Source organism: Artemia franciscana, chromosome 10, assembly GCF_032884065.1.
Source record: "Artemia franciscana chromosome 10, ASM3288406v1, whole genome shotgun sequence".
Taxonomy (NCBI): domain Eukaryota; kingdom Metazoa; phylum Arthropoda; class Branchiopoda; order Anostraca; family Artemiidae; genus Artemia; species Artemia franciscana.
Genome location: NC_088872.1, coordinates 48432734 through 48459453, shown reverse-complemented (window position 1 = coordinate 48459453; position 26720 = coordinate 48432734). Strand labels below are relative to the sequence as shown.

General features: G+C 35.6%; 2 protein-coding genes across 10 annotated transcripts in view; both read right to left on the bottom strand.

The window, feature by feature from the left end:
* Positions 1–13641, bottom strand: part of LOC136032295 (acetyl-CoA acetyltransferase, mitochondrial-like) — a 64225-nt gene extending 50584 nt beyond the window's left edge. For 2 of the 7 annotated variants that reach the window (XM_065712569.1, XM_065712574.1), the window contains exon 1: positions 13382–13535. The gene's annotated coding sequence lies outside the window, so the exon portion shown is untranslated. Of the gene's footprint in view, positions 1–165; positions 343–12971; positions 12991–13349; positions 13536–13622 lie in introns of those variants that run through there. The other 5 variants (XM_065712572.1, XM_065712576.1, XM_065712570.1 and 2 more) reach the window with 5 other exon arrangements.
* Positions 13642–16477: 2836 nt separating this feature from the next.
* The window catches only part of LOC136032296 (uncharacterized), a 52859-nt gene continuing 42616 nt past the window's right edge, over positions 16478–26720 (bottom strand). For all 3 annotated transcript variants that reach the window (XM_065712578.1, XM_065712577.1, XM_065712579.1), the window contains exon 5: positions 16478–18692. In XM_065712578.1, coding sequence (XP_065568650.1) covers positions 18576–18692 — 117 coding nt within the window. In that variant the 3' untranslated portion in view covers positions 16478–18575. The remainder of the gene's footprint in view (positions 18693–26720) is intronic.

The following is a 26720-nucleotide window of genomic DNA, read 5'->3' as shown; positions in this document are numbered from 1 at the left end:
AATTTTACCAAAAAAAAACAAACACATAAAACCCTGAAAATTCAGGGTTTCATTCTTTACTTGGGAATGTTTTGGAACGTCATTTTATACCTTGTCTTACCTGCTGAATTGTACAACATTTAAGCAAAAAAAAAAAAAAAATCTTACGACCTCAAATTCACATACCTAGAACTTCTTAGGCAGCTCAAAATTGAGCCAAAAGTCCAAAAGCTTAGCATTTGAAGATATGCTAAGAAAATATATGCATTATCACCAAGTATTAGAAAACATATTTTCCATCAGTGCTTGAAGTTATCACAAGTCACAACAAAGCATCTCAAACAAACACGCCTTTAACACTCAAGTTTCAATCAAAGTCCCAGCCCTTCTTGCCAATATGTTATTGATGGAAGGCAGGGCCAAAAGTTTTTTGGCACTCGGTGAAAAATGAGTCAATAAAATCGTGGCACGAAGCATACCAATTTTTTGACTCTCCCAAAACTTTTGTGGATCTTCAACCAAAGACTGTATTCATCAAAAAGAGCTAGGAAATTGTTTTGAGCTCCACTCTGCTGAAAACTGTTTTCAGAAATATAAAAAAGTCCACAATTTAGAATTTCTTTATCAAAAATGAAAGGCTAACAGATGATAAGATTTTTGTAATTTCTGGAACCAACCCAGGGCCTAAAGTATACCCTGGAAAAGTATTTTCTCCTTCTTTACTCCTTCCCTATTCCTGGGGCTTAGAACATTGTTCTTACCTTGCTCTCCTACCTGCATTATTAATACCTTGCATTATTACCTGGCTTTCCTGAGTACGGCCTTGGGAATTCGGCTTCCCCCTAGGCACCAGGCGCGTCCCCAGATGGCGGATAGGGGAAAGTCCTTTAGATATAAAGGATACGTCCGAATATATAAAAAGGAGGTGTGGACTAGGGGGACCCATCCCTAGGGGGCCCATAAAATGAAACTGAGGCACACATGCACAGGGGATATAAATTTGTGCACAGGAGGAAGAAGGCCCCCGAGATGGTGACGCGCAGGGCCCATCGACGCCCTCGGCAGACATGTGGACATGTCTCGGCAGACGCCAAACCTCCTCTCGTCAATGAGAAAATTGTATTGGCCATGCAGGACACCAAATGGGGGGATTTTCTACAGGGGAGCAACTGTAAAGGGCAGATGAACTCGTACACGAGTCAACAGCCCCTGCTAGAGACAGAGAGGAGTAGCTTGCCGCTGTCTCGAATGCTCTAAAAAATTATAATGATGAAGACAAGAAAACTTACAAGAACCAGTGTTACCGCGTCCGAGGTTTTATCCGACGACCATGCGAGTATCATCTACCACGTAGGCGCAGCCGACGAACCAGATACCGCGTCTGGGGCGGCCGACCAACCGAGATACCATGTCCTGGGTTGCCGACGATGTGACGACCGGCTCCGCCAGAAAGATTACTGGTGAACTGACGACCGGCTACGCCGCAACCACAATTTCCAACGTGACAAATCCTTCATCGGACGCCCCGCCCCTTTTTACCCCTAAAACAACATTGGCAATAGGAACTCTAAATGTAAGCACCCTGGTTAAGGAAGGAAAGAAGGATATACTTGTACGAGAAAGCAGCAGGTATAAATGGGACATCACCGGTCTGTCAGAAACCCATCTTTCAGTAACTGGTGTCGAAAAGCTTGGGGACACAACAGCACATTTGTCAGGTTGTAACAATAGAATTCATTGCCAAGGAGTAAGATTTATTCTTTCGAAGAAAGCAAAGAAATCACTTATCTCCACAACTCCAGCTTCCGAACTTGTCATTGCTATCCGGCTCAAAGGTTCGACTGCGAACCTGAGCATCATACAGGTTTATGCGCCGGATTCTTCTCGTAGCGATGAAGAATTTTACAGTCAATTCCACAGCCTCACAGACTCCATTCCAAAAAAAAAAGACATAATTCTCGTCATTGGAGATTTTAATGCAGTAGTGGGCGCAAATCCCGTCGGTAATGAAGACGTCATGGAAAAATTTGGACATGGCACCAGAAACAGAAGAGGCAAGCGCCTTCTGCGCTCATACTTGTTGACATGGGTTGGAGAAAAGGGACGAGATATATTTAACACATTTCAAATTGCAGAAAACGAAAAAAAAATAAAGTGGATATATATCTGGAAAAAAATTAAGTGAGCATATTGAACTCATCTCAAACCCCATCTTCTCTCGATTTAATTTTCACAAACGGAATTAAAAAGAACGAGAGACAATCGAATCATATGTGACAGCACTAAAGCTATTGGCCCTAGATCGTGATTTTGGAAACAGTTCAGATGAAATGGTGAGAGACAGATTGGTATCTGGGGTGCAGAGTAACAGGATAAGAGAAAGACTGCTAAGCGAAGGTGGAACACTGACAGTAAAAGCTACTGAAACAAGTCAAGCAATTAAAGCAGTAGGGGAGACCCATGCACAAATGAAAAACGAACCAAGTACTGTTGCTATAAAACAAGAAGTGGAAGCCATATGCCAACAAAAGGCGTTACAAAAGACAATGACATCCAGCTACTACCTATGGGAATGCATATTCCCGTGAACACAAACGCCCTGCAAAAGGTAAAATCTGTGCGAAAAGCCGAAAGCCAAACCATTTTGCAGAGGTTTGCAAAAGCAGGTCAGTCAATGAAATCGAAGGCTTTTCCACTGAGAATGAAGAAAATAACTAGTACTTCATTGAATCTATACTCTAGAATTGATTCAGTACAAAAGCCAATGATTACAGTAAACCTACCCGAATACCACTAAGTCTAATTCTCCCTGTAAACAAATTTAGATCATTGAAACCAAGGCCTAATTTGCTTCCTAGTAAGGATATCCTAACAAGCTATAGCGGATGCAGCCTAAAGGTACTCAGAATTGCACAAATGGTGATTCAGTATAAGGACCAAGAACCACAGTTGCATGCGTTTCATGTTGTGGAAACCAATAAAGGTCCATTACTTGGTAGACAAACAAGTGAACAGATGAACTTGATAAAATTTGAGCTCAGCCTATCATGTGATAGGGTACCCTATAAAGATTCAATCAGACCAAAGTGCAACAGATCCTTGAGGAGCATGATTATTTAGTCCATGGTATAGGCACATTCCCTGGAAAAATTAAAATTTATTTGAAGGAAGGATCAGCACTGGCTGTCCAGCCGGTTAAAAGAGTTCCCTATGCCCTTCAACCAACATTAAAGGAAGAACAGCAGACTAGAAAGCCTTGGCATCACAGAGAAGGCGAAGACCATTATTCTGGTTAAGAAACCAGATGCTACAACTCAGATTTGCCTTGATCCAGTTGATTTGAATAAATACATAAAATGTCCACATCACCACATTCCTAGTTTTATTGATACTGCAGCAAAATGTGCAGGAGCAGAGCGATTTTTCAAGACTGATGCTAGAAATGGCTACTGATCAATGGTTTTGGATGAGGGGTCTGCCGATTTAACCACTTTTAATACCATATTCAAAAGATACAGATTTAAGAGATATCCTTTTGGGCTCATATCAGCACAGGATGAGTATCAGAAGCAGATGGAAAAGGCATTTGAAGATATTGATATTGCACTGATTGTTGACAATGTTGCTGAAATAGCTATCAGTACAAAAGAGCATGATAGGAAGCTGAGGATAGTTCTGGAAAAGGCCCGTGAGAAAAGGATCAAGTTCAATAAAGAGAAGTGTTTCTTTGATGCTGAAGCTATTCATTATATTGGTCATATACTGACAAAAGGAGATATGAAACCTGATCCTTCCAAACTTAGGGCACTCAAGGAAATACTAGCCCCTAAAAGCAATGATGAGTTGAAGGCTTTCCTAGGCATGTTTAACTATTTGTCAAGATATACTCCTGGCCTCTCTAACTTAAATCAACCACTTCAGGAATTAGCAAAGGCCAAGGAGTTTGAATGGGAAGCAGTTCACAACCAGGCCAGAATCCAGGAAGCCATTTGTAGCAATCTGCAATCTGGTCCAAACCTATAAACAGAGCACCACCTAGATTGCAAAGAATGATGCTAGTGCTCCAGCAATATGAACTGTCATTGCAGTACCACCCTGGCAAAGAGATTCCTGTATCAGATACCTTATCACAGATGTATTTACCAGATCAAAACCCAGAAATTCAAATTGAAGGAGAAGTAGCTATTTGTGCATTCATTTGAGATATTCCTGTGAGCAAAAACAAACTAGAGAAAATCCGTGAGGAAATACTGAGAGATAGTGAGCTAAAAACACTATCAGATATCATTGAATCTGGCTGGTCTAATGAGCAAAGACAATTACCATCTATAATTCTACAATATTGGAACTATAGAGATGAGCTGGTTACAAGCAATGGTATCATACTGAAAGGCAAATGTCGTGCACAAGACATATCGTGGAAAAACACTGCAACAGTTTCATTCTTCACATAGTGGAATTGTGAAAACAAAAGAAAGAGCTCATAGCTCGGTATTTTGGCATAAAATCATAAAAGATGTTTGACACTAGATGTGATGAATCACATCTAATGCCTGGATGTGAAATATGTGCCAAATTTCAGATAAATCAACAAAAAGAGCCACTAGTGTCCTCAGAAGTCCCCCAGTATCTATTCCAATGAGTGGATGTGGATATTGTTACATTTGGCAGCAGGAAATATCTCATTACCATAGACTACTATAGTCGAGTTTTTGAAGTGGATAAGCTTGCCATTTCAAATTCACAACAAGTGATCTCGAAATTGAAAATGCATTTTGCAAGATACAGTATACCAGATCAAATCACTTCAGATATTGGCCAAAATTCAGTTCGGTAGAGTTTTGAGTTTTTACAGAAACTTGGGATATCAACCACATCATAGCAAGTCCCAGATACCTCCAATCAAATGGGATGAGTGAAAAGGCAGTCAAGACTGCAAAAAGGATAATGACAAAAGCCTCAGAAAGTCAAACACATCCATATATTGGATTTTTAGAGTACCAAAACACTACAATTGTTGGATCATATTCACCAGTCTGGCTGCTTATGAGCGCAGAAAGACATGGTAAATGATCCCAGCACAGCCACCACAACTGCAGCCAAAAATAATCACAAAACATGTTTTTGAGAAAGCTAGAGAGCTAGACAACAAAGCTAGACAACAAAGTGCTCACAACAAGAACGCAAAGGAGCTGAAAAAATTGTGCCTAGGAGAAAATGTGTGGGTGAAATTTGATAAGAGTAGTAGATGGCGCAAAGGTATAGTAGAAAAGAAATTGAAGTAGCCAGAGTGCTCATATATGGTACATATGGAAGACAGCAGATTGCATCATTGAAATAAACACCACCTACATCCCAGGTTATAGCCAGTCACAACCAAGTCAGCACTTACACCAACATACCCAGCAAAGACCATCTATTTTGACCAGTACCCAGAACAAGACATACGCCCAAATGGAGCAGCACTAGAGGGTGATGGGCAATGCCTGTTCCAGGTTACTCCAATGCCAGAATCCCTAGCAGCAGCAACAAGGCTGAAATACCAAACATTAGGAAAGAGAAAGAAAAGGAAGTCAAAGAGGTGAGTTCTCTCCTTGCAAAGGAATACCCCCGGAAACTATAGCACAAGCACCACCACCCCGGTGAAGAACCACTCACTCTGGTAGGCTTTCCAAACCACCTGTTTGCATGAACTTGAGCATAGACTGCAACAATGACAACCACTGCCAGCCAGTCTGCCCATGATCCAAAATATTTCTACATAAGAAGGAAGATGAAACATATTGCTTTTGCTTGCTTTTTATTGCTTGTTTTACTTTGGCTTATGTGCTTCATTAATAGGTGGTGAGTCTCCAATAAATGATTATATTTAAACCTGAAGTCTTATGAGGGAATATGTTACAGCAATAATGTTTTCTTGACCTTTATTTAATTGTAATCGTTTTAACCAACGACATATGTAAATGTCTTAAAATAAACAGACTATTTCGTTTTACTAGATTTTATTTTCAAATCCAGAAAATTAGGAGATCAGTACCTGCACCATTGGTCAGCATGCAATTTTTTTTAAAGTCATTTTCAAACCAATAGCCGACTGTATCCCTGCTGTTACTTTATTGTATTGTGACACACCAGAGAAGCCACCAAATTTGTCCTATTTCTTTTTATTTACTGCTATTGCATGGTGAACATTATCATTTTGGATAAAATGTAAGTTTTTATCATTTGTGTTTTTTTCCTTATATGCTCTGTTTAGTTTTTTTTCCCTTTTTTTCCTATTGATAAAAGCTTCTGGATATGAAGCCAAAACATTTGAACCTTTATTATAATTATTATTATTAGTGAAAAACACTTGTTATTTTTAACTGTCTTATTTGCATCATTATACCTGATTTCCATCAAATTTTTACATGCACGTTTTTAGCAACTTTACATAGGTTACTCCCAACATAAATTTGGTAAAAGACAGTCTAAAAGTCTTTCAAGTATTGGTCAAATAAAGCCAACATAATAAAGTTTGTGCTGGCTTATTTAGTTGTGGGAAAATGAGTCCAACAAAAAAAGTAAATTTATACATGTTCACAAAATGTAGCTAAGAAAAAACTGAAATCATCACTTGATGTCTTTTTTATACTTTTTCTAAATTCAATAATCATTTCTGGTGCAAATTCAATTTTTAGCCATTAATGGCGCCCCAAAAGATAACTTCTTACCTTGTCTATAGTTTTTAGACTATGATATAAAACGGCTAATTAGATATAAACACTAGCTTTAAAAAAGACCTTAAACAAATACCTAAGATGTTTCAGTGCTTGGTTAGCTTCTCTCTTTATTTTAAGACATTTACGCATGTCCTTGGTTAAAACGATTACAATTAAATAAAGGTCAAGAAAACACTATTGCTGTCACATATTCCCTTGTCAGAGTTCAGGTTTAAATATAATCATTTAAGCAAAAGCAAAACAAGCAAATAAACAAAAGCAATATCTTATTTATTTATTTTCTTTATTTCCCTCAAAAAATTAGGAGTAAACTACAATATAAATATAAAGAAAAGACAAATGATAATGCTTACAATTAAAAATTGTCAAATATTGATCAAACACTTAAAAAGAAAAAAAAAGATGCAAAAATACTTGCTAAATAGTTTAACCTGTAAATCGTCAAGAGCCAGAACTGTTACTAAAAAACGGAAATAAATTGTGGCCTAAAAGGATAATTTTCGCCTTGTCTTCAAATGTTTATATTTATTCTTTATACAGACTACAGGACCCTTCACTTTAAGGTTTAAAACAATCTTAGTGTTACTAAAGTAAGGGGGAAACCAAGTAAAAATTTACAAAGTTTAAAATACGAAACTTTAATGGGCGAAAGATCAGAAGGTCGGAAATTACAGAGGAGGAGGGATAGGAACAATACGTGAGGCAGAGCAACAGCGCTATACATACGACCAAGGACGTCCCGACAGTAAAGACCCCGAAAACGAATTAAAAGACCAAATTCCTTGCGTAGTTTCATCTGAACATGCTGAACCAGGACTGGTTTAAAATCTCTTTTCAAAGCAGCATGAAGTAATCCCAAATAAGTGACTATTGGCAACGACCGAACAATAACACCATTGCCGCAATCAAGAGTCGCCCTGAGATTATCCTCTAAACAATTTACAACAAAAAATTGACATTTTTCAAAACTGATAGAAAGGCCCAAATCTTCTAAACAATTAATTAAAATATTAAAATTAGAAACAAGACTAGACTTGGACCAGCTTAGAAGGATAATGTCATCAGCATATGCAATGCAAGACAGATTTTGAGATAATGAAACAAAAGAGCAAGAAAGAGAGTTAAGGGCAGTAGCTAAACATGAATTGAATATATAAGGAGAAATAATTCCTCCTTGTTTAATTCCTCTACCCACTTGAATTAATTTGGACTGAGATGAAGACGAACTCGGACAAATACAGATCTTTAATCCAGAATACCAAGAGTGAAGGGCTCGAATGACAGCTAGGGGCAATCCAGCATGGATTAAAGCAAGCAGTGCAGATGCATGAGAAATATTATCAAAGGCACCTTTGGTATCAACCAAGAGGGCATATAGCGGTTGACCAGAAATTCTCGCTTCTTCAATACATTTCATCTTCCTTCTTATTTAGAAGGCAATAATGTTTACCTCAATGTTCATACCTTAGTAATGAAAAGGTCTGATTTTACTGCAAGTTTTTTAGCTTTTAGTTACCATGGGCTTTTAGTCTCACCCTTTTACAATCTTAATGGCAGCAATGATATTAAAACTGTGCTTGAAGGAGAAACAAGAGATAAAACACTGCAATTTTTGGTGACTTTAATGCCCATAGCCATATATGGGACAATTGCATAGACTCCAACATTGCATGTAAGAATCTTCACCACTAGCAATTTCACAGTTCTAACCCTGCATGGTCTCCTCACCTACTAAAATATTAGGAATAATAGCTCATCAATAATTGATTTGCAGATTGGTCTAACATGACTTGAGTCTGAAATCCAAATTTCTCTTGTCCTAGATCTTCAGACCAATCATACTGCAACCCTTATTGAAATCCATGCAGCAAAATACACTTCTGTTCCCCCAACAATGAGATTCAATCTGAAGACAGCAAACTGGAACCTCTTCAAAAACCAATAAGATAGCACTGATTACTCTACTATCAGCCTATAGGAAGATGTTGAAATTAAAAGCCAAAAAACTAAGCGACACTCCTAACAGCAGGAGAAAACTCAATCAATAAATCCTCTGATCAAATGCCCATTTCTTTGTTAAAGAAGTCTAACAAAATCTGGTGGAATAAAGACTGCAGAAGTGCAGTTTTAAGTAAAAAGAAAGCAAGAAACATTTTCTAGAGGCATCAGAACCAAGAAACTTTCATTTCTCTTAGAAAGGCTGAAGCTCTAGTGAAGAAAACAGTTTTGAAGGCTAAGTGCTCAGCCTGGAACGACTTTTCATCCAAAATTGACCATAATGTTCCTTCAAGTAAAATTCATTCATTTATAAATCAAATGGTAGGCAATATTAAAATTTATAATTCAAAAATACCCTGTCTTACAACAAAGGAAGCCACTTTAAAGACCAAGAAAGACATTACCAAAGCAAAAAGGCAATAATAAAGCTCATAATTCAAAGATCCCCTGTCCTACAACATTACCAAAGAACAAAAATAAAACTTAAAATTCATTTTTGAATTACCAAGAAAGACATTACCAAAGCCAAAAGGCAATAATAAAGCTCATAATTCAAAGATCCCCTGTCCTACAACATTACCAAAGAGCAAAAATAAAACTTATAATTCAAAGATCCCCTGTCTTGCAACAAAGTAAACCACTTTAAAGACTGACAAAGACATTACCAAAGCATATGGCATTCACTTCAAAAAAGAGGTTCCCACAGGACATAGAGGAAGGCCTAGAGTGTGCAAGTTGCATGAGAAGACAAATTTCAACTAGGAACTTGTATGTATGTTTACCAAATCCAAGCTAAAGGAGGCTTTGAGGTTGTCCAATACCTCTTCAGCATCAGGGGAAGACCAAATAAGCATCCAATGGGTCATAAATGCAGGAGAAATTTTTCATGATGCCTTACTTCATGCATAAAACTATGCATAGACTACAAAAATATTCCCAAAGACATGGAATTAGGCCATTATAATCCCAATGAGAAAACGTCCTGGCCGAGTGGGTTGGTGTGCTGGATTCGGGATCCTTTGTCTGAGAGGACGCGGGTTCGAATCCCAGTGTACCCAATTCTTTAGTTTGGGATGGGGGTCAGTGGCGTGACTCTGTAAGCTTAGCCACAGTCGACCCAGCTCTAAATGGGTACCTGGAGAAATCTGGGGAAGGTAAACAGGAAGGGTGTGTAAAAGCACAGGATGGCTGGCCCCCAATCCCACATTGCACTTCCTGGCTGAAGGGCCAAGAAATGGAGATCAGCACTCCCAGTACAGACTGTAAAGTCTAATGCCGTATCCTTTACCTTTTACCTTACCAATGAGAAAACAAGGTAAATCTCAGATTTAATCGAGTGAGCCTATCTCACTACTACCAGTGCTTGGGAAACTTTTTGAAAAGATACTGAATAGGAGGTTAGAATAGTTTGTGGAAATTAATAGAATTCCACCTAATTCCCAGGCTGACTTTTTGAAGGGGCATAATATGGTACATAATGTAATCCAGCTTGAAGCAGCTGCAAGAAATGCCATAAATAGTGGTGAGATCATGACAGTAGTCTTAGTTGACTTTGAATTGGGTTTTGATCACATTTGTCAAATTCTAAAAGGGATGGATTTATTAAGTTCCTCTTCAATTATCTATCTTATAGAAGCAACAAAGTCTGGATGCAAGCCAGTTTTTCTGGCTTGAAAGCCAGCTATCCAGTTTTGAGCTATCCAGTTTTTCAGCATTGCTTGTTTGGCTCCCACAGGGGGTCCATATTCAGTTCCCTTCTTTTCTTATTAGTTTTAAGAGAGCTTCAGTTCAGCAGTGATTTAATATCCAAACTTTAATTTGCAGAAAACCTAGTTCTTTGGTCAGCAAGTAAAATATAAATATTACTGCCAAAAATATTAAATTAGCATTAAAAGAGTTAGCAGCCTTTTCTGCTGTATTTTCCCTGCCTACCTATCTCCAAGTCTAAGACAAATGCAATCATATTCCACAACAAAAAGTCTGTCATAGAACCAAAATTTTTTGTCAACAATGTGGAAAATAGAATATACTGTAGCAACTAAATTTCTAGGAGTATACCTTAATCCAAGACTGACTTGGCAAAATCAAATCAATTGTGTAAAAAATTCATGTATGCAAAGGTTAATCATCCTTAAGTGCCTGGTGGGGTCAAAGTGGGCTGATTCCCAAGAAATACTCTTTGATTTTTGCAAGAAATTTATTTGTTCAAAGTTTGAGTAAGCCACTGAATCATATGGAAAATTTAGTAAGACTAATCTTACCAAATTAGAAACAATTCAAAATATGGCTAGCAAAATTGCCCTGGGGCTTCATGCTCAGTGCCCCTCTAACAAAGTGAAACACTTAACCAGTCTGCCCTCTATTTTAGAAAGATAGAATATGCTGATCATCAAATATTACTGCAAGATACAAGCTATAGGTCACAAGCAGAATATTTTTAAGTTCACTTTGGCCAAAGATGGTATCTTGCATAGTCTAACATTTATAAGATAATGGAAAACATTTAACAAGCGTTTCTCATGTTGAAAACTTGACTCACCCTGTTTCAGTCATTTTCCTGTCCCCCCAGGATGACATATGTCACCTCCAAGTGTTTCACTAGAGTTAATAACCCTGCCAAAGACAAATTACCTGCCAATCCAAATTCAGGAACTTTTTCAAGAGAAAATGACCACTTTGTATCCAAATTCTCTCTAGACTTACACTGATGGCTCAGTTAAAGGCAGCAAATATGGCTCTGCATCTGTTACCCAAGTTATTCACTGAATATAGAACCATACTTCCTGACAATACTTCCATCCCTATGGCAGAGCTATCAGCAATAAAAGAGGCTTTAAATGTCATCAATATTAATCCACTGGCTTCCAAAAGAGTAGTATTGTTCTCAGACTCCAAAGGCACCATTCAGCTCACTGATAATATCCATTGAAGTGCCATGGATACAGATCTGAGAACAATCAGAGATCAATCAATCAGTCTACAAAATAAAATTATTGAAGTCAAGTTCCAGCATATCCTCAGCCACCAAGGCATCAAATATAATGAGATGGCAGACTAGCTAGCTAGCTAGCTAGTAGTTCCTTGCATAATCTAATCAACCCCAATTTGAAGGCCTAGACCTTCAGAGACATACTCAGAAGAAGAGATCCTTTGAAAACAATTATTCTTTATTATAGAACCAAAAGCAACTCTATGATCCCAAGAAAAGAGGAGTTTACTAGGAGTAAACATGCTGATCCATATTGCAGGCTTTGCAACTCTATTCTAGAATCCTTGAGCCACCTGATTTTTGAATGTCAATGCATCCTGTAGGAAGTAATCAATGTTAGGACAATCTTCAGTGAGGCAAACCTCCAGCCTGGCATCAACATGTTGCTGCTCTCAAGCCTACCAGCTAATGCTGAAAGAAATCTATACAAAAGTATTTTTGATTTCCTAAGACATAAATCACAGAGATCAAGTAGACTCCAGAATGCTTGGCATTTCAAGGAGAAGCTTTGAGCCCTTTAAGGGCTCAAAATGGAGTTCACCCTAGAAGTAATTATTGAGTTTTGAAAGAGCATAAAAAAGGCATCAAATTAAGATACTAGCTGTTTATAGGATACTAAAAGTTCCCTAGTTAAACCCTTGCTGAACTTGAAATTTCTTTATTTTCTGTCTTGTGCTTCTTTTAATTTTTTTTTAGGTTACATGACCAGCTTTATGCTGCCTTAAGTAGTAACAAATCTTTTATTTCTGAGCAATCAACTTACTATTTTTGCCTTTCCAATCACATATAGATACCTTATACTCCATCAATAGAGTCTGACTTTAACCCTCTGATAGCTTACAACATAATTTGGATTCTCCTGAAGTTTGCACATGACTGCCAACTGTTTGGTATCTCCAGATTTGGTCTGCAGTTTATTTTTGTGGGTGAAATCATGTATTACTCCCTTGCCTAGCATGGATTGTTTCTCTTTTTTGAAGGGGGGGGGGTATTCTTTGGTTTGGTGATATGAGTTTGTTATTTAAAAAAGTTTTGCGAATGCATTTGTTTAGGTCTATTTTTTAGATTCATTTCTCCCCTGCTTTTTTCTGGCCATAGAGCCTTACAGAGGAGACTTTGTTGAAGTATTTGTTATTAGTGTGTAATTTACCATGGATCTTGGTATTCACCAATATATTTTGTGTTTTTTTTTTTTTTGTTTCAATGAATTCAAATTCAACAACAAGTGTTGTTTTCACTTCCTTCCTAGGTGAGTTATATGAGTATGTAGGCTATAAATTTACCTAAAAAAGTCATTTACACATCTGCAAAAAGTATCAACAATGCTCTGGTCTCCCCTGTCAGCCTAGGTGTATTCTTTTCTTATTATTGCCTGACTTATGCCCTTAAAAAGAGCCCACAAAGAGGTATTGCCTCCCAGACTTTATTCTGTAAAATAGAGAATTGTATTTTTTTTTTTTGTAAAATTCTAGTTAATTGACTTCTTGCTATCTCAGAAAGGGTTTAGGTTAGGAAACTGAAACTTTCAGGGATGGGTCTACAGGCTAAAGTATGTCCCGGGAAGGTATTTTAAAGTACCAACCTCCCTCTAGACTCCCTCTCCCTCTAGAGGGCCTACTTGACAGGTCTATACCTATTGAAATTTTGACAAAACAACATACTTTTTTTAATTGTGTAATTAAAAACTGTATACTTTTCTGTATCTCGAACTGTATCTTGAAATTGTATACTTTTCAGAAAATTTTGTAATGACAGTTTTCTATCCAGTGAAGTTCTACATAGATGACAGCGTAATATCCTAGTAGAAAATAACCCATAGGCTTCTTTTAGAAGAACCTCAATCGGTCAAATACATGCTGTAGATTTTAGCATAAAGTTTACGCTAAGACTTAAAAGACATGAAACTTAGTTACATGTTTTAAAGAAATTTGTACCTTTTACTACGCGACTAAGCAAGCCTGGTCGTGTTACGAAAAATATTTTTTGTACAAAACTTAAATCTCTCTCATATTAGAATTCTGCAAACCTCCACAAGAATAATATTAGGTTGGCAGCTCTGTGTTGGATTGACTGATAGCCTCCTTTAAAAAAAAGTAAAAGCAGTCGGCTGTGTAACTATGGTCATGTTCGCCCATTATGGGCTTGCAAGTTTTACTGGTTAGTGTTCCTATTATGGACTTCAGTTATGCACTTGAAGTAATACAAAACTTTTCCCACATCTACCACGGAAAGTTGCTTATAATTTTAAATCAACATGTTCAAAAACCGTTAAAGAAATTGTATATTGGTGCTGAGTGCGAAACACTAGTTTTTTTCAAACTGAAAAAAAGAGAAAGAAGTTTGACTTACACGGCTTCAGACACCCAAAGTATACAAGATATTGTAGCTTCACTACAAACACACTGTCATATATTCCCTCCCTTACCCCCCCCCCTCAAAGAAAATAAGAAAAATTGTAAATACAATGCAACTTAAACATTTAAGGACATCTTACTTGTTGTCTCAAAAATAGCTTGAAACCTTGCAAACTTTAGAGGCATTTACCCGTTTTATGATCTTCATACCAAAAATGATTTATAATTTCTACCCCTTGCTATTACCAACTTTACAAGCTTCCAGTAAGTGCTCTTAAGGTACGTTAAAGTTAAAAATTAAAAGCGATGTCACCTGAACCACCTTAAATTTAACTGGCTTTTATACTGAACTAGCTTACCCATCAAACGTTTCTGCTATCTCAAAAGAAAGGAAGCTCAAGGATACATAAATTAAAATTGTGATTATGCTACATAAAAAATTATGCTGCTTTGGCAACGGGAAGTGTTGCATCAGCCTTTAGTTAGTTTTGCTTAAAAAAAAAAGTGTTTTGGATAAACACACTTATTTTATCTCTTTGTCATCGATTGAACCCTTTGTGTTTGGAGTCTGATGTATCCTCTAAGGGAGTTTTCCCCTGTGGGAAATTTACCCCAGAAAATTCTCTCTCGTGAAAAATTCAATCTGGAAAATTTCCCATCCCCCAAAAATTATTCCTACCAAGAAATCCTTCTCCCCTCCTTGCTACATTTCCTCCCTAGAAAATTCTTTACACAAGTAAAATAATGATTGCATTGTCAAATTTAAAGTTATTTGAAAAATAGGATTATTGACTTACCTGTCCGGCGTTGTTGCGCGAAAAGTATCAGACAGAAATACTTTTTTCCTTTTTGAAAGAGAAAAAGAAAAGTTTTCTTTTTACTAGACGTAAGAAGCGAGTTATTGCATTTGATTACACTTATCTGTCGAATAATCTGTCGAATGAGTCTTGGTGACTCAGTTTACGCTTTACCACTTCAAATCATTTATTCTAAGTATTCGTGTTTAGGAGTCTCTCATTTCGGTCAGGACAAAAAGTATTTAAAAGATTGAGAGGTCTTTGAGGGGAGAGGGGGGGGTGAATATACCTATAGCCTTCACAAGAGCGTACTCAACAACTTCTTAAATTTTTCTTGGCGATCGGAGAACTGTGTAGTCACTTTTTCTGAATGCAGCTTCTTGAGCTTACTGAATACACAATATAATACAAGAGATACCCAATTAACAATATGCATTATAGATAGCAGAGCTAATAGTGGTGGGCCTTCAGGTAACTTTCTGTTGGAAATATATATCTGTTTTTTAATGCGGTGCATTAACCGCAACTAACAGCACACTGCACCACCAAGCTGGCTAAGGCCAACGCAGCTGCGAACAGTCCTTCTCCATCCCAATCTATTCAAAGCCTCCCTCTTTACACCTTTACAAGAATTTCCAATTACCCTTAAATTCAAACGACCTCCTTCTATCCGATTCTGGGGCGATCTGCTTATCGTTTGGCCCTTGACGGCTGGCCGAAAAGGACGATCTTCGGCAATCTGTCATCTTCCATCTTTAGAATGCGTCCTAACCATCTCAACCCTTCTCTGATTATAGCCCCAGAAAGTGGGATCCACTTTCTAGGATCTGTAGACAATCCGTAGACAATTCTTCTGGAAAAAACCTAATAAATACTCATTCATCGTCGCTTTTCAGACTGTCTTTTTCCTCTCACTACTACTACTACTACGACTATTACTAACAACTCACCGCAGCACTAAGCCACCTGAAGCCAACACAGCTGCGTACGATCCTCCTCATCCCAATCTATTCGACGTCTCCGCCTTTACAACCTCCCAGGAAGTTCTCGTTTCCTTCAAATCTTTCTTTATGACATCCTCCCACCCCAAACGAGGACTAGCTGCAGTCTCAGCTTCCTTCCCTAAGACACCATCAGCAACTTCACAAAATGTTTTTCTAAAATCGTTCCACCCATCTTCCACATTGTCAAATTTTAAACTCTCAAATTTAGTATTCAACTGTTCTTGGAAAGCTTCTCTCAAATTCTCATCCTGGAGTCAACCAACATCATAACTTCCAGGAAGGTAGTTACCCTTCCGAAATTTCAGCTTTAAAATAAACCTAGACACTACTAGATGGTGATCTTTACTTTTAATATTAATAACAGCACTCCTAAATACCCTAGTATCATGATCCTGTCAGTCTTCGTTTTAATATAACATAATCGATAAAGTTTGATGTCTTAAAATCAAGTGATGTTAACGCCAGAAGACAATCCAAAGAGCAATTGTTTAAACAATAACAATTCCGGATAATTTCTTTTGTTTTAAGTTGTAACATCACTCTTTACTCGTATTTAAACAAATCTTTTCTTAATTAGATTGAACCAACTTTCAAATCCATTCAATTTCCTAATCAAGCTAATTCATACACATGGTTCATTACATAAATGTATTGTTTATTTAAAAAAAGAATTCAGAACAACACTGACATGTTGAGTATTTCAAAGCTAAACCATACCAATACAATAAAGAGCATGAAGTACAATTGAAGTACATGTAGGAAGAAATGTACTTTTCAAGGGAATAAGAATAAAAATTATAGTCTAACTCTTGGAGGGGGTTGAGAAGACTCTCTTTCTAGCCCCCCTTCCAGATAAGACGGGACAATTACCACAAATATATAATTAATAAACTTATATTTTTTTTACATATATTACTCGAAATTTAAAATTTATATAAATTTATCTCTATATAATTTACTCAGCTTATAATGAAAGCGACACAACACATACACTACTTGGCAACAGAGAAAACAGATTTTCAGTATATACGTTTCGTCTGCAGTCGACATGGCAAAAAAAAATCGAAACTAGAATTGGGTTTTGCCAGAACTATCACTGGAGGTTTTTCACATAGATCTGTTAAAATTGTGAACCATCTTTCGACCACGTCCGGATGTTCAGCTACTTTCAAATTTTAGCACTATATGCGCTTCCGATGTCAATCCAATAATGCAAGATCGAAACTTCCCTGTACACTCTTCCTCATAAAAAAATAACAATATGACGGTGTAACCTATGACTCTGGTAACCTAGCTTTGAATTTTGGATAAGACAATTGTTTTTTTTTTAAACAGATAAGCTTACAGAAAAGATACCTTGCAACGTTTTAGGTGACTTAAAAAAGTGTCAAAAAGCTTCAGTCTAAGATCACTCAGGCAATGCTGCAAACTCTTTATAAAGATATAAAGTAGATAAGTTCCAAGACCACACTGCCTTTCCATGACGAAAGTAAAACAGTTCAAAATAGGGATGAAACCTTCTTATTGACAGTGAATAGATATAAAATTATTTAACTGGATATTTTGAACATATATACAGTGTTCATCATCAGCAGTAAAAAATAAACAAAGTGAATAAAAATAAACAAAATTTATTTTGTTTATATTCGTTTAAATTTTGTTTATTTTTATTCATGTCTTTTAGTGTTACTGCTGATAATGAACACTGTATATGTGTTCGAAATATCCAGTTAAATAATTTTATATCTATTCACTGTCAATAAAAAGGTTTCATCCCTATTTTGAACTGTTTTACTTTCGTCAAAGATATAAAGATACTTCTATAGAATATACCTATAATAGATATATCTAATGGTATTATCTATATCTATAGATATAGAAAGATATAAAAGGATGTAACTAAGGTTTTTTTTTCTTTAATCGTAAAATAATCACTTTTCTTACTAAATGCTACCCTTCTTTGAATTATTAAGTGATATTTTGTCCATCACTTTCTGTTTTTGTGCAATTTACTTTTAAGCTTGCTTTTGTGTCCAGGTTTCTCAGTAGAAACATTTATGGCAAACTCGTTATAGACGAGTTTATAGACTGTGTAGCTTATAGACTGTAAAGCTTATAGACTGTATCCTAAAAACAACCACTATATTAGTTTACAAGAAGCAACTCTGATTCACCCAAAGTCTCTCAAAACTCAGCAAGTCCGGTCTCAGATAAGTAAACATACAAACAAAAGGAATAACAAATAGACAGTCTCAATATAATTAGAATGACTGAATGTAAACTAACCTCTAGATCAAAATGGGATAGAGTCGCTTACCTAGACATACTAGCGAGAAATATTCCCTTTAAATCCATACATGATTTATAATTAATATTAAATTTGTTAGACTTAAATATATATTAAACTTAATATACTATTTAACAGATAAAATTTGTTCAATAACTTGATTGTATGTGGGAACTCAATGCAACATTGTGAGAAAAAACTTGCATATTACGTTCTGTGTTCAGACAGCTGAAAAGTTAGCTAGCAGGAAACTGTATTTACCTATCCCAACCTTTCAAAATAGAGAAATTCAGCTGTTTTCCAGGTCAGAGACGAGAAGGAATGCTAATATACATTGGAATGGTTGGATTTAACCAAAACTACAACTACTAACAATCAAAATCGGATATAGCTTATTACAAAGAAAGCACTAGCTACAAATATTCCCTTTAAATTTATTATGCTATTAAAATCTTGTCGCAGCTTTGGATGAACTTGCCTGCCCAATATTTTCAAGTTCAAAGCTAGGATTATTGTATCCCTTCTTTTTCTTGGGCTCAGATTTTCCCTTTGGTTGGACTGTCTGAAAAATATACAAAAATTAATTACAATAATAAGAGGTGTCGAATTTTGACAATCAATGTGTTGCGTCTATTTTTTTAAAACTTTGATATTTGCTATATAGAATTTGGGTATATATTAGGAAAATTGAATAAAATGCCAAGCTCCCCAAAAAATTCAACCGTTTTTGTTGTGGTTATTAGGCAAAAGCATAAGAGGAGGCCTTTGAGCCAATGGCCCGAAAAAATCTTTGAGATTAACGGTTCTTCTTACTATTTCTTGTATAATACACATAATTCATCCATTAAAAAAAATGAATATTAGACAAAATTTTATTACCATAAAGAACCTTGTTATTACAGAAATAATGTACTATCTATGTTACTCCTTTACATAACCATACTGACAATCAAGGCATTTGTCATTTCTGTGAAAAAGCTTTAGAATATCCCCTATGCATAGTCTCTGGACGGTTTTTTTGGCTCCTTGTTTGCTTGGAAGCACAACCAAACCCCACTCCCCGCACTACTTCAATTCAAGAAAAAATGGAAATAATTCGGTGCTAACTCAGAACCTTATGGTGGGTGTTCGAACATGACCCGTTTAATTTGCTCAAGCAGCCGCTAGGTTGCATGAATGCTGTGAAGATGAGAACTATTATGGCTGGAATAATTCCTGGAGTTATTAGCGCTCCGTTGATGTCACAAAGTTTGACCATAAGAATCTACAATTATTTTTGTTCCCAGGTTTAAACTTTGTGGTTGAACACTTGGCGGAATTTTTGGGTGTGCTTGGAATGTTGCTGCGCATCCAAATTTGCTGCGCATCCAACATTGGAAATTGCTGTTGACCTTTGACAACCCAACACAAGATTTCGATTCATTACAAAGTGACTTCCATCTTTATACATATTAAATAAAAAAAACAAGTTTTTTTTAACTGAAAGTAAGGAGCGACAGTAAAACTTAAAACGAACAGAAATTACTTCGTATATAAAAAGAGGCTGCTTCCTCATCAACACCCCGCTCTTTACGCTAAAGTTTTTTACTGTTTTAAAAAGAAGAATTGAGAGAAAGAGTCAAACTTTAGCGTAAAGAGCGAGGCGTTGATGAGGAAGCAGCCTCTTTTTATATTAAATAAAAAAAACAAGTTTTTTTAACTGAAAGTAAGGAGCGACATTAAAACTTAAAACGACCAGAAATTACTTCGTATATGAAAGAGGCTGCTTCCTCATCAACGTCCCGCTCTTTACGCTAAAGTTTTTTACTGTTTTAAAAAGAAGAATTGAGAGAAAGAGTCAAACTTTAGCGTAAAGAGCGAGGCGTTGATGAGGAAGCAGCCTCTTTCATATACGAAGTAATTTCTGGTCGTTTTAAGTTTTAATGTTGCTCCTTACTTTCAGTTAAAAAAACTTGTTTTTTTTTATTTAATATAAAAAGAGGCTGCTTCCTCATCAACGCCTCGCTCTTTACGCTAAAGTTTGACACTTTCTCTCAATTCTTCTTTTTAAAAACAGTAAAAAACTTTAGCGTAAAGAGCGGGGTGTTGATGAGGAAGCAGCCTCTTTTTATATACGAAGTAATTTCTGTTCGTTTTAAGTTTTACTGTCGCTCCTTACTTTCAGTTAAAAAAAAACTTGTTTTTTTTATTTAATTTCTGAACGTTTTTGAATCAATGCATGTTTTGATTTTGGCTCTCCGCAGAGGAATAATCAAATCGAAATTTGCATATTTTTTTTTTTTTTTTGGCTCAATGGCTTTCTCATAATTTTGATCGAATGATTTTGAGAAAAAAAGAGCGGGGGACGAAGCCTAGTTGCCCCCCGATTTTTTGGTTAATTAAAAAGGCAACTAGAACTTTTAATTTTTTACGAATCTTTTTATTGGTAAAAGATTTACGTAACTTATAAATTAGTTTACTTAAAGAACTTTTGTATTCTCATGTTTTTATTACATATATGAGGGGATTCACCCCATCGTCAGTACCTCGTTCTTTACACTAAAGCTTAAATTTTATCCCAATTCATTAAGAATGACCCCCTGAATCACAAAAGCCGTAGAATAAGTAGTTGAAATTACTGAAAATACTTTAGCGTAAAGAGCGAGGTATTAGAAGGAGGTGAGCCCCCTATATGGGTAATAATTTCTGTTTGTTTTAAGTTTTATTGCTGTTCCTTACTTCCAGCTGAAAAAGCTTCTTCCCTTTTATTTTTTAATTGTTTTTTTTAAATAATGCCAGTAAATCCTGCTCTCCCTTCATGGAAATTTTCTTCTCCCATTACAAATTCTCGAAGGAAAGTTCCCTCAGCGTATCCCCCTCTTCTCAACCCCTCCCGCAAACCAAGAAAATTCTCCTGAAAACGCCTGTATACTTCCCAATAACCATTACTATATGTAAGCACAGGTCAAAGTTTGTAACTTGTTGCCCCTCCCACGGGGACTGTGGGGGAGTAAGTCGTCCCCAAAGACATAATTATAAGGTTTTTCGACTACGCTGAATAAAATGGCTATCTCAGAATTTTGATCCATTGACTTTGGGAAAATAATTAGCGTGGGAGGGGGCCTAGGCGCCCTCCAATTTTTTTGGTCACTTAAAAAGGGCACTAGAACTTTTCATTTCTGTTAGAATGAGCCCTCTTGCAACATTCTAGGACAACTGGGTCGATACAATCACCCCTGGGAAAAAGAAAAAAAAAAACAACAAAAAAACAAAAAAACAAATAAACACGCATCCGTGATCTGCCTTCTGGCAAAAAATGCAAAATTCCACATTTTTGTAGATAGGAGCTCGAAACTTCTACAGTAGGGTTCTCTGATACGCTGAATCTGATGGTGTGATTTTCGTTAAGATTCTATGACTTTTAGGGGGCGTTTCCCCCTATTTTCTAAAATAACGCAAATTTTCTCAGGCTCGTAACTTTTGATGGGTAAGACTAAACTTGATGAAACTTATATATTTAAAACCAGCATTAAAATGCGATTCTTTTGATGTAGCTATTGGTATCAAAATTCCATTTTTTAGAGTTTTGGTTACTATTGAGCCGGGTCGCTCCTTACTACAGTTCGTTACCACGAACTGTTTGATATATATATATATATATATATATATATATATATATATATATATATATATATATATATATATATATATATATATATATATATATATATATACATATATATATATATATATATATATATATATATATATATATATATATATATATATATATATATATATATATATATGTATATATATATACTAGCTGTTGGGGTGGTGCTTCGCGCCAACACAAAACCTAGTTGGTGGGGGCGCTTCGCGCCCCCCAAGCCCCCCCGCGCGTAAGTCGTTACGCGCCATATTAGTTACGCGCCATTGTAGTTGTGTCCCTGTGTCCCACCTGTTATATATATATATATATATATATATATATATATATATATATATATATATATATATATATATATATATATATATATATATATATATATATATATACTAGCTGTTGGGGTGGCGCTTCGCGCCACCCCAACACCTAGTTGGTGGGGCGCTTTTCACCCCCCCCAAGCCCCCCGCGCGCGTAAGTCGTTACGCGCCATATTAGTTACGCGCCATTGTAGTTGTGTCCCTGTGTCCCACCTGTGAATAGATATATATATATATATATATGTATATATATATATATATATATATATATATATATATATATATATATATATATATATATATATATATATATATATATATATATATACATATATATATATGTTTTTAACTACGTAAAACTTGCGAATATACAACATTCTTCGCTGTCCCATTGTCTGTACATATAAATAGATTTTCAGGTATACCGACTCTTGAACATGCAACATATAATTGTCCATGGGAAAAACAATCCGCATTCAGATCTATACCTCATTATTCTAATGATTGCCCATGAGCTTTGTTGATGGTGATTGCTAATCAAACATTCCCTATGTCCCCATCGTCATTTATATATCCCCCTGTGTCCCCCGGCGTCCCCGTTGTAGTTGTGTCCCTGTGTCCCAGTCGTCATTTATAGTCGACAAACAAGACGTCAGTCGACACACAAACATGACGTCAGTCGACACACACGTCCCAGTCGTCATTTTTGTCCCGGTGTCCCAGTCTGTAATTTCTCTTTGAGTGTCCCGGTCGTCATTTGTATTCCCTGTGTCCCGGTCTGTATATACATTCGTTTTTGATTGGTATATGATGAAATAATTTTTTTGTTTTTTTTTCTTTTTTTCTTTTTAGTTTTTTTTTGTAGTTTTTACCTTGTTTAGTTTTTTTTATATTTTTTTAGTTTTCTTTTTCTCCTTTATTTTTCAGTTTTTTTCCTTTTTTTAGTTTTTTTTTCTTTTTCAGTTTTTAGTTTTTTTATTAGTTTTTAGTTTTTTTCTTTTTACTTTTTTGCTGTTTTGACCCTTTTTTAGTTTTTTTAGTTCTTTTTTCTTTTTTTGTTTTTAGTTTTTTACCTTTTTTTAGTTTTTTTTAGTTTTTTAGCTTTTTTAGTTTTTTTTTAGTAGTTTTTACCTGTTTTTTAGTTGTTTTATTTCTTTCCTTTTTTAGTTTTTTCTTCTTCTTTTGTATTAATGCTAAAGCCAAGGTTCGAGCCTGGAACCTCTCGGACCTAGAACCTGGAACATAACGCTTTACCAACTCAGCTACTTCGGCTTGAATACATTTACCTTTTATAGTTTTTTTTTATTTTTTTTTTAATTTTCTTTTTCTCCTTTATTTGTCAGTTTTTTTCCTTTTTTTAGTTTTTTTTTCTTTTTCAGTTTTAGTTTTTTTAGTTTTTTTATTAGTTTTTAGTTTTTTTCTTTTTAGTTTTTTTTGTAGTTTTTACCTTTTTTTAGTTTTTTTTTTAGTTTTTTTACTTTTTTAGTTTTTAGTTTTTGACCCTTTTTTTAGTTTTTTAGCTTTTTTAGTTTTTTTAGTATTTTCTTTTTAGTTTTGTTTTTAGTTTTTATCTTTTTTAAATTTTTTTCTTCTTTTGTATTAATGCTAAAGCCAAGGTTCGAACCTGGAACCTCTCGGACCTAGAACCTGGAACATAACGCTTTACCAACTGAGCTACTGTATTTGTATTTGAATCGGATTAACGACGCTTCTTGACTACTAAGGTCTCTGCGTCGGCCCTGTAGTGCATTCCTGCAGCATGTTTCGATCTCTGGGTCCCGTATTACCACGCTAAGGTCAAACCCACTGCGCCAACACAGGTAGTTATATAACTGAGCTACTTCGGCTTGACCGGGACACTCAAAGAGAAATTACAGACTGGGACACTGGGACACAAATAACGATCGGGAGATATAAATGACGACCGGGAAACTCAAAGATAAATTACAGACCGGGACACCGGGACACAAATGACGACCGGGACACCGGGACACAGGGAATATAAATGACGACCGGGATGCTCAAAGAGAAATTACAGACTGGGAAACAAATGACGACCGGGATACTAGGAATATAAATGACGACCGGGACACAGGGACACAACTACAAGGAGGATGCCGGGGGCACAGGGGGATATATAAATGACGACGGGGACACAGGGAATGTTCGATTAGCAATCCCCATCAACAAAGCTCAAGGGCAATCATTAGAATAATCAGGTATAGATCTGAATACGGATTGTTTTTCCCATGGACAATTTTATGTTGCACGTTCAAGAGTCGGTAAACCTGACAATCTATTTATATGCACAGACAATGGGACATCGAAGAATGTTGTATATTCGCAAGTTTTACGTAGTTAAAAACATATATATATATATATATATATATCCCGGTCGTCATATATATATATATATATATATATATATATATATATATATATATATATATATATATATATATATATATATATATATATATATATATATATATATATATATATATATATATATATATATATATATATATATATATATATATATATATATATATATATATATATATATATATCTTTCTATATTCACAGGTGGGACACAGGGACACAACTACAATGGCGCGTAACTAATATGGCGCGTAACGACTTACGCGCGCGGGGGGGGGCGAAGCGCCCCCACCAACTAGGTGTTGGAGTGGTGCGAAGCGCCACCCCAACAGCTAGTATTTCATAAGTTATAAGTTGTTTATATTATAATTATAAAATTTCTTATAAGTAACTATTAAGCTTTAATCAGTGGTTTTTTTTTTATATCTAAGCTTTGTGACTTCTGGTCAACATAGAAACCTTTTTAGTCTGTAATAATCCTTGAAGTGATTACTAATGCTAAATTAAGTATGCAAAGAACAATGCAACTAAAAGCCGACCAGAAACAGAATGTTTCCATTTAAACAGCACATTGTGTTTAAGGTAGAGAGTAGGAAAGAAATTAACCACTCGCTTAACAAAAAAGAATATATTTGTATATGAAGTGGTGTGTTTTTTTTCTCATATGTGCAATAGTTTATGCTTTGTTGGTACACTGTATGTTTGTATGCTTTTTTTTTTAGACTATAGATTTGTTTTTATTTTTACAACCAATGTTCACGTATTTGGAACCAAATTTTGATGCATCTTCAATCTAGTTTTGGTTCATTTATTTTTGACAATATCAACCAATTTTTGATGCATTTTCTAGAGCTTGTTGTTAGCAAATCCCCAGGCCAGTTTCTTTTTACCTAGGACCTAAAGGTTGACCTTGTTGGAAATCAAATCGCAATTCATACATTCAAAGTACGTCAGTACCATGCAGTTATTACAGAGAGTTTAGCAACCAAATTAAAGACTGACAAGTGAGATCAAATCAATAATATTCTAGGTCTATGATGTATAAGAAAATTGCTTATAGCCCAAATGGCATTAATTACTTTAAAGAAAATGTTATAATAATTTGTGTTCAAGTGAAAGCCTGTGGTAAAAATAAAGTTTAATTTGTCCAAGGCACTCCTAAGACCGGAAAGTAAACAATAGATCAACCACACTATTCAAATAAATTTTTTATTAATGGAAATTAAATTTAAACTCAAATTAATCACACAGTCTCAAAAATAACTTTAATTCTTATTGCGTATGTCATTGGTCGATCATAATAAAAGAGAGTATTGGAAAGGGCGTGAAAAGAGTAGTTTATCGTCAAGAAGACGGAAAGGCATGAAAAAAGAGAAAAACAGGAGTATATCCCAAAATTTATATGCCTGGAAATCAGGCATGGCATGACATTTGGCCATGAACATAACCCCAAGGAAACTAATTAAAGTTGTATGCAAAAGAATGATCCATAAATAATGGCAGCATAAGAAACATGTTCAAAGCACTTAGAATTGTTGTTTTAAAGTAAGATCCATATATTTTACATGTAATGTTGGGGGCAACTCTTATCAAGGGTGGAAGTACTGTAGTAAGCTGACCAATTAAGTCAGAAATTGCTTTTAGTAAAAATGCAAAGACACAAAATACAAAATGAGAACTTTTGAAATACTACTTTTTACAAAGATGAAAGTTTGGAAATTAACCTTAAAATAACCAAACATCCTTGTATGTGTAGGCTTTGAAAGGAAATTGAGAAATAACTAATTCCTTGCTTATGCACGTCTATGGCCTGGAAAGATGTGGTCGACCTAGGGTATAAAAGATACATTCTATGATTTCTTGCAACTTGATACATCATTGATTTCCCGCCTGACATCTGATCCCTTTTACTTAGGAAAGCCTAGGAATATTAGAAAATTTTTAAGTGCCCTTAAAAATTTTATGATTTATAATAATATCTTGGTGTTCTGTGTATTATGTGGAGCAAACAGTCCTAGTGGTGTATATATAGCCAGACTTTGCATCGTTTTGTGGTGAGTATAATAAAAAATAATTATATTTTCGTGTTGTAGTGGTAGCTAGCAATCTAGTAAGAGACGATCACGTCCCATAGTAAAGAACAAAATAGCTCATAACTACTAAAACTTGAGTCAGATGGAAAAAAGGAGCATACAATTAGAACCGCCTTGTTCAATAAACCCTATATAGAAAACTAACTGTC